The sequence below is a fragment of the Oncorhynchus gorbuscha genome, linkage group LG06 (assembly GCF_021184085.1).
Source record: "Oncorhynchus gorbuscha isolate QuinsamMale2020 ecotype Even-year linkage group LG06, OgorEven_v1.0, whole genome shotgun sequence".
NCBI lineage: Eukaryota > Metazoa > Chordata > Actinopteri > Salmoniformes > Salmonidae > Oncorhynchus > Oncorhynchus gorbuscha.
Window position 1 is genome coordinate 107,219,566 of NC_060178.1, and position 9,106 is coordinate 107,228,671.

Consider the following 9,106-nt stretch of genomic DNA (forward strand, 5'->3'; position numbering starts at 1 on the left):
GTCCTGAAACTAACACCAGTCCTGATGAGACTAACACCAGTCCTGATGAGACTAACACCAGTCCTGTTGAGACTAACACCAGTCCTGATGAGACTAACACCAGTCCTGTTGAGACTAACACTAGTCCTGATGAGACTAACACCAGTCCTGAAACTAACACCAGTCCTGTTGAACACCAGTCCTGATGAGACTAACACCAGTCCTGATGAGACTAACACCAGTCCTGTTGAGACTAACACCAGTCCTGTTGAGACTAACACCAGTCCTGATGAGACTAAAACCAGTCCTGTTGAGACTAACACCAGTCCTGTTGAGACTAACACCAGTCCTGATGAGACTAACACCAGTCCTGATGAGACTAACACCAGTCCTGATGAGACTAACACCAGTCCTGTTGAGACTAACACCAGTCCTGATGAGACTAACACCAGTCCCGATGAGACTAACACCAGTCCTGATGAGACTAACACCAGTCCTGTTGAGACTAACACCAGTCCTGATGAGACTAACACCAGTCCTGATGAGACTAACACCAGTCCTGATGAGACTAACACCAGTCCTGATGAGACTAACACCAGTCATGATGAGACTAACACCAGTCCTGATGAGACTAACACCAGTCCTGATGAGACTAACACCAGTCCTGATGAGACTAACACCAGTCCTAAACACCCAAAATATATGACATATTAATTCTAAATGCATAAACTACAATATCATTGGAATTAAATTGTTGTTTCAGATGTGATATCCTCAACCTTTATACTGAAGACTAAGGCTTCATCTAAGCATCCAGGAGCACACTACTGGAGGGTACTGTATGTACTGTATGCTATTCCATATTCTAATATCACAGGGATCAGATGGATGTGTGTGTGTGTGTGTGTGTGTGTGTGTGTGTGTGTGTGTGTGTGTGTGTGTGTGTGTGTGTGTGTGTGTGTGTGTGTGTGTGTGTGTGTGTGTGTGTGTGTGTGTGTGTGTGTGTGTGTGTGTGTGTGTGTGTGTGTGTGGACAGGAGATATTCTTCCACATACCTCAAATCCTCTCTCTCCTCTCTGTCCCATGGGGCCCTATAAAAACACATCACACAGCTTGTTTACAACAACACCACACCACACCACCACACCTTCAGACAGCAGTTCAGTCCAAGATCCAGTAAAGGACTGTGTTTCTACATCCATCCTTTGCTATGTTCCATTGATCCCTTGGTTCCCAACAACTCTGAATTTCACGATTTAATAAACCAAAGGGCAAAACTCAAGCGGGCATTTTTGAAGTTGAAACCAGCAGCAGCCTCACTGAGGATAGATAGATGGTGAAGTAGTGTGTAATGCTGAATGTTTATTGAATGTAGTCTTTATTGTATCATTCATTTGACCCGGATAAAATCATATATAAGTCTATGCACAAGCCATTCTGATGACTCAACTGAAGAGGTGTGTGTCCAACAGAAAGGTTTTGTGAAGACTACAGGTTAGAGAGATGGGGTTGCAACTGCTGGGATTCTCTGGAGGATTGGTTTGAAAAGCAAAACATTTATTTGTGAAAATGACAACGGACAATAAAGTACGAACAAGAGAAAAATGAGAAATGTTCCAGTGCCATGTACTCACAGGAGGTCCTTCAACGCCCAGACCAGGCTCTCCTTTCTCCCCTAGGTCTCCTGGTACACCAGGGACGCCACGCTCACCCTGACAGGGAGGAGAGGGGGGAACAGGGAACTCATTTTGATGACTGTTAAAGGGAAGAGAGGGGGAACAGGGAACTCATTTTGATGACTGTTAAAGGGAAGAGAGGGGGAACAGGGAACTAGTTTTGATGACTGTTAAAGGGAAGAGAGGTGGAACAGGGAACTCATTTTGATGACTGTTAAAGGGAAGAGGGAACTAGTTTTGATGACTGTTAAAGGGAAGAGAGGGGGAACAGGGAACTCATTTTGATGACTGTTAATGGGAAGAGGGGGGAGAACAGGGAACTCATTTTGATGACTGTTAATGGGAAGAGGGGGGAACAGGGAACTCATTTTGATGACTGTTAAAGGGAAGAGAGGGGGAAGAGGGAACTAGTTTTGATGACTGTTAAAGGGAAGAGAGGGGGAACAGGGAACTCATTTTGATGACTGTTAAAGGGAAGAGAGGGGGAACAGGGAACTCATTTTGATGACTGTTAAAGGGAAGAGAGGGGGGAAGAGGGAACTAGTTTTGATGACTGTTAAAGGGAAGAGAGGGGAAACAGGGAACACATTTTGATGACTGTTAAAGGGAGGAGAGGGGGAACAGGGAACTCATTTTGATGACTGTTAATGGGAAGAGGGGGAGAACAGGGAACTCATTTTGATGACTGTTAATGGGAAGAGGGGGGGACAGGGAACTCATTTTGATGACTGTTAAAGGGAAGAGGGTGCCATTTGGGACCCAGCCCAATAAAAGGAGAGTTCCCTGGCTGTAACAGGACCTGTGTTTCAGATCCTGTTTTGTCCCTGTTCCCCCACCATGGGGGGCTGCCAGCCTGTTTTGTCCCTGTTCCCCCACCATGGGGGGCTGCCAGCCTGTTTTGTCCCTGTTCCCCCACCATGGGGGGCTGCCAGCCTGTTTTGGCCCTGTTCCCCCACCATGGGGGCTGCCTGTCTGTTTTGTCCCTCTTCCCCCACCATGGGGGCCAGCCTGTTTTGGCCCTGTTCCCCCACCATGGGGGCTGCCTGTCTGTTTTCTCCCTCTTCCCCCACCATGGGGGAACAGCCTGTTTTGGCCTTGTTCCCCCACCATGGGGGCTGCCAGCCTGTTTTGGCCCCTGTTCCCCCACCATGGGGGCTACCTGTCTGTTTTCTCCCTTTCCCCCACCATGGGGGAACAGCCTGTTTTGGCCCTGTTCCTCCACCATGGGGGAACAGCCTGTTTTGGCCCTGTTCCTCCACCATGGGGGAACAGCCTGTTTTGGCCCTGTTCCCCCACCATGGGGGGGCTGCCTGTCTGTTTTCTCCCTCTTCCCCCACCATGGGGGAACAGCCTGTTTTGGCCTTGTTCCCCCACCATGGGGGGGCTGCCAGCCTGTTTTGGCCCTGTTCCCCCACCATGGGGGGCTGCCTGTCTGTTTTCTCCCTCTTCCCCCACCATGGGGGAACAGCCTGTTTTGGCCCTGTTCCTCCACCATGGGGGAACAGCCTGTTTTGGCCCTGTTCCTCCACCATGGGGGAACAGCCTGTTTTGGCCCTGTTCCTCCACCATGGGGGAACAGCCTGTTTTGGCCCTGTTCCTCCACCATAGGAGTTGTTTTTCTACCTTTGGCCCTCGTGATCCTCTGGGTCCAGATGTCATCCCCTCTCCCTGCCCGGGCAAAAAGAAGAAAAAACAAAATGAGTTTCACATCCCAGACATCATACAGCATAACGTCAGCATTGATAATCAGATGACGCCGACAGAGATGGTCGCCTCGCTTCAGGTCCTTAGGAAACTGTGCAGTATTTTGTTTTTTGAATGTATAATTTCTTACAGTGTTATATTTTTTTATATATTTTTTTACAAGCATTTCACTACGCTCGCATTGTCTATACTGTCTGCAAGGGGTACCAGTACTGAGTCATGATAACGTGTCTATATACAAGGGGTATCAGTACTGAGTCATGATAACATATACAAGATATATACAAGGGGTACGTGTCTATATACAAGGGGTACCAGTACTGAGTCATGATAACGTGTCTATATACAAGGGGTGACCAGTACTGTCTATATACAAGGGGTACCAGTGATAATAACGTGTCTATATACAAGGGGTACCAGTACTGAGTCATGATAACGTGTCTATATACAAGGGGTACCAGTACTGAGTCATGATAACGTGTCTATATACAAGGGGTACCAGTACTGAGTCATGATAACGTGTCTATATACAAGGGGTACCAGTACTGAGTCATGATAACGTGTCTATAACCAGTACTGAGTCATGATAACGTGTACTGAGTCATGATAACGTGTCTATATACAAGGGGTACCAGTACTGAGTCATGATAACGTGTCTATATACAAGGGGTACCAGTACTGAGTCATGATAACGTGTCTATATACAAGGGGTACCAGTACTGAGTCGTGTCTATGATAACGTGATCTATATACAAGGGGTACCAGTACTGAGTCATGATAACGTGTCTATATACAAGGGGTACCAGTACTGAGTCATGATAACGTGTCTATATACAAGGGGTACCAGTACTGAGTCATGATAACGTGTACCAGTACTGAGTACAATATACAAGGGGTACCAGTACTGAGTCATGATAACGTGTCTATATACAAGGGGTACCAGTACTGAGTCATGATAACGTGTCTATATACAAGGGGTACCAGTACTGAGTCATGATAACGTGTCTATATACAAGGGGTACCAGTACTGAGTGGATGTGCAGGGATACAAGGGGTAGAGTCATGATAACGTGTCCAGGGGTACTGAGTAATGATAACGTGTCTACGAGGTCATTGAGGTAGATATGGACATGTAGTTAGAGATAAATAGTAAAGTAGGACTAAATAATAAATTATCCATGTAGGAAAGTTCAAACAAGCCAAACAATGAATCTACTGCAAATCACACATCAGCAATTCACTTTGAGAACAGACAGTGTGTCTCCCAGCAGCACAGCTCCAGCCTGTGTGAGACTTCAATGGGAATGTACCTCCATCTACACAGGGCAAACAGCAGGAACACTTCATTTCACCACGAGCCTTGTGTTCAATACTCTCCTACAACATGTTATAACAGCGTCTACCTTGTGAAGTCAGACCAATAATGCTCTGCTGCTGCCACACACAGAAGTCCAGGGGTGTCTCCCAAATAACACCCTATTCCCTATATAGATCCCTATGGGTCCTGGTCAAAAATGATGCAGTATAAAGGGAATAGGGTGCCATTCTGGACGCAGCCTTGATTGGGATCGTTGATAAGCATTATTTACAGTACAGCCCCTTGATGGAAAATGGATTTGTGTGTTCAGCATGCATTAGTGCTCCAACTTAGTCCTGCATTGCACAATGTAAATCAGCCATCTGAAACGTTGCTTCATGCTAATGCAGCAGTTCTGGAAATAAAGCTCCCCCACATTTTAAGAAGTGTTCAGAGGACAAATAAAAATAAAGTTGGATGAACCCAAATAACCTGTGTTACTCTGGTTTTACTTCCTCAAGGGTGTAGCTGTGTGTCATTTGAATTGGCACTGAACTCTCTCTCTCTCTCTCTCTCTCTCTCTCCTTAATTCATCCATCCACCCCCCTCCATCATCCATCCACCCCCCTCCATCACTGCCCTCCTCAACTACTCATAGGCCGTGTCCCCAAATCTGTCTTGCCCACTACTTACTTAAACTGCATACTGTGTAGTACTAATTATACAAAATACTATTTATAATACACTGGTTAGTAACAATGACTGCAGTAACAACAAACATCAGCATACTAGGCTCCTCCTACTGAGACTGTGCCATCTAATGTTCCCTGCTGGGAACGTAATGTTGTGTTTACGGATGAATTCATATTATGCTACACAAAGATACATAACATACATTTTTCTAAACAAATCCAATCTGTTCGTTGGACTTATTGCACCCATTACTGAGCTGTTGTTCCAGTTTAGATGGTCATTTATTCTTCTGTTTAACCCTGCCAGTCATTCTGAAACTGTAAGGGATCTCGTCCTCCTCTTCTGAGGAGGAGAAGCGAGAAGGATCGGAGGACCAAAACGCAGCGTGGTAAGTGTCCATAATGTTTATTTTAAAACATAAACTGAACACTACGAAATACAAAACAATAAACGTGAAATGAACGGAACAGTCCCATGTGGCCCGAACACTCACACGGAAACAAACACCCACAAACCAACAGTGAAACCCAGGCTACCTAAGTATGATTCTCAATCAGGGACAACAATTGACAGCTGCCTCTGATTGAGAACCACACTAGGCTGAACTCAAAGAAGAAACTAAGGAAAAATAACAGAACTATGGTCAGAACGTGACAGAAACCATGTTGTTGTGAGTGAAGAACACTTCCAGTTGTTGGATATCCCCACTCTGCCTTGATTCCAATACGATTCAAACATCACTTTGCAAGCCAGCATGAGTCCAAAACACAGCAAAGGCTGGTCACCAGCAAACACAGTGAAGGCTGGTCACCAGCAAACACAGTGAAGGCACCATGAAAACACAGTGAAGGCTGGTCACCAGCAAACACAGTGAAGGCACCATGAAAACACAGTGAAGGCTGGTCACCAGCAAACACAGTGAAGGCACCATGAAAACATAGTGAAGGCACCATGAAAACACAGTGAAGGCACCATGAAAACACAGTGAAGGCTGGTCACCATGAAAACACAGTGAAGGCACCATGAAAACACAGTGAAGGCACCATGAAAACACAGTGAAGGCACCATGAAAACACAGTGAAGGCACCATGAAAACACAGTGAAGGCACCATGAAAACACAGTGAAGGCACCATGAAAACATAGTGAAGGCACCATGAAAACACAGTGAAGGCACCATGAAAACACAGTGAAGGCACCATGAAAACACAAGGCACCATGAAAACACAGTGAAGGCACCATGAAAACACAGTGAAGGCACCATGAAAACACAGTGAAGGCACCATGAAAACACAGTGAAGGCACCATGAAAACACAGTGAAGGCACCATGAAAACACAGTGAAGGCACCATGAAAACACAGTGAAGGCACCATGAAAACACAGTGAAGGCACCATGAAAACACAGTGAAGGCACCATGAAAACACAGTGAAGGCACCATGAAAACACAGTGAAGGCACCATGAAAACACAGTGAAGGCACCATGAAAACACAGTGAAGGCACCATGAAAACACAGTGAAGGCACCATGAAAACACAGTGAAGGCACCATGAAAACACAGTGAAGGCACCATGAAAACACTGTGAAGGCACCATGAAAACACAGTGAAGGCTGGTCACCAGCAAAACACAGTGAAGCAGTGAAAACACACATCTGGCAACATCCCTCCATCCTTCCCTCTCTACATCTCTCCATCCTTCCCTCTCTATATCCCTCCATCCTTCCTCCATCCTTCCTTCCCTCTCTATATCCCTCTCATCCCTCTATCCTTCCCTCTCTATATCCCTCCATCCTTCCCTTCCCCTCCATCTTCCCTCTCTACATCCCTCTATCCTTCCCCCTCTCTGTATCCCTCCATCCTTCCCTCTCTGTATCCCTCCATCCTTCCCTCTCTACATTCCCATCCCCTCTCTATCCTCCTCCCTCTCTTTATCTCTCCATCCTTCCCTCTCTACATCCCTCCATCCTTCCCTCTCTACATCCCTCCATCCTTCCCTCTCTATATCTCTCCATCCATCCCTCTCTATATCTCTCCATCCTTCCCTCTCTATATCCCTCCATCCTTCCCTCTCTATATCCCTCCATCCTTCCTTCTCTATATCTCTCCATCCTTCCCTCTCTATATCCCTCCACCCTTCCCTCTCTACATCCCTCCATCCTTCCCTCTCTGTATCCCTCCATCCTTCCCTCTCTACATTCCTCCATCCTTCCCTCTCTTTATCTCTCCATCCTTCCCTCTCTACATCCCTCCATCCTTCCCTCTCTACATCCCTCCATCCTTCCCTCTCTATATCTCTCCATCCATCCCTCTCTATAACTCTCCATCCTTCCCTCTCTATATCCCTCCATCCTTCCCTCTCTATATCCCTCCATCTTTCCCTCTCTATATCTCTCCATCCTTCCCTCTCTATATCCCTCCATCCTTCCCGCTCTACATCCCTCCATCCTTCCCTCTCTATATCTCTCCATCCTTCCCTCTCTATATCCCTCCATCCTTCCCTCTCTATATCTCTTCATCCTTCCCTCTCTACATTCCTCCATCCTTCCCTCTCTATATCTCTCCATCCTTCCCTCTCTATATCCCTCCATCCTTCCCTCTCTACATCCCTCCATCCTTCCCTCTCTATATCTCTCCATCCTTCCCTCTCTATATCCCTCCATCCTTCCCTCTCTATATCTCTCCATCCTTCCCTCTCTACATTCCTTCATCCTTCCCTCTCTATATCTCTCCATCCTTCCCTCTCTATATCCCTCCATCCTTCCCTCTCTTTATCTCTCCATCCTTCCCTCTCTACATCCCTCCATCCTTCCCTCTCTTTATCTCTCCATCCTTCCCTCTCTACATCCCTCCATCCTTCCCTCTCTATATCTCTCCATCCTTCCCTCTCTATATCCCTCCATCCTTCCCTCTCTATATCCCTCCATCCTTCCCTCTCTTTATCTCTCCATCCTTCCCTCTCTACATCCCTCCATCCTTCCCTCTCTTTATCTCTCCATCCTTCCCTCTCTACATCCCTCCATCCTTCCCTCTCTATATCTCTCCATCCTTCCCTCTCTATATCCCTCCATCCTTCCCTCTCTTTATCTCTCCATCCTTCCCTCTCTACATCCCTCCATCCTTCCCTCTCTACATCCCTCCATCCTTCCCTCTCTACATCCCTCCATCCTTCCCTCTCTACATCCCTCCATCCTTCCCTCTCTACATCCCTCCATCCTTCCATCTCTATATCCCTCCATCATGCCCTCCTCCACACTTGTTTACCTACTCACTTTCTTAGAGACATTCCTCTCCCTGACACCATTAACATGCAAACATCTCTCTTATTACTCTGCTCTACAGAGCACATTAGCTCTTAATGTGTGTGTGTGTTTGTGTGCGCTCCGACCTAATGAGTAGTTCCACTGTCATGCTTAATGTTCAGTTTAGCACCTTCCATGTAGAAACAAACATTATTGCCCTAGCCTAACCTGAGAGCTGGCACCCTATTCCCTACATAGTGCACTACTTTTGACCAGGGCTCTGGAACATCTTTAGGGAACAGGGTGCCATTCAGAACTCATACCTATACTGCTAGCTGATATCTTCTATCACTGCTTGGGATGGCACCATGCAAAACGCAGAAAACCTGGGTTCAATTCTTTTTTGAACTCATTAAAAATACCTACTGTGTGCTTGACTGAGCATGCTCTGCTTAATGGACCCAATAGAATAGTTCCAATATGATAAACCCCACCCATGTGGCAATCGAGGTAGGCTGGA

At 46.5% G+C, this 9,106-nt stretch overlaps 1 protein-coding gene across 1 annotated transcript in view; it reads right to left on the reverse strand.

Annotated features, from left to right (window-relative positions):
* The window catches only part of LOC124038795 (collagen alpha-1(XIX) chain-like), a 238,629-nt gene that overhangs the window by 16,820 nt on the left and 212,703 nt on the right, over positions 1–9,106 (reverse strand). Inside the window, exons 20-22 of the mRNA XM_046354858.1 lie at positions 3,279–3,323; positions 1,614–1,691; positions 1,035–1,070 (exon numbers count right to left, since the gene is read on the reverse strand). Coding sequence (XP_046210814.1) covers positions 1,035–1,070; positions 1,614–1,691; positions 3,279–3,323 — 159 coding nt within the window. The remainder of the gene's footprint in view (positions 1–1,034; positions 1,071–1,613; positions 1,692–3,278; positions 3,324–9,106) is intronic.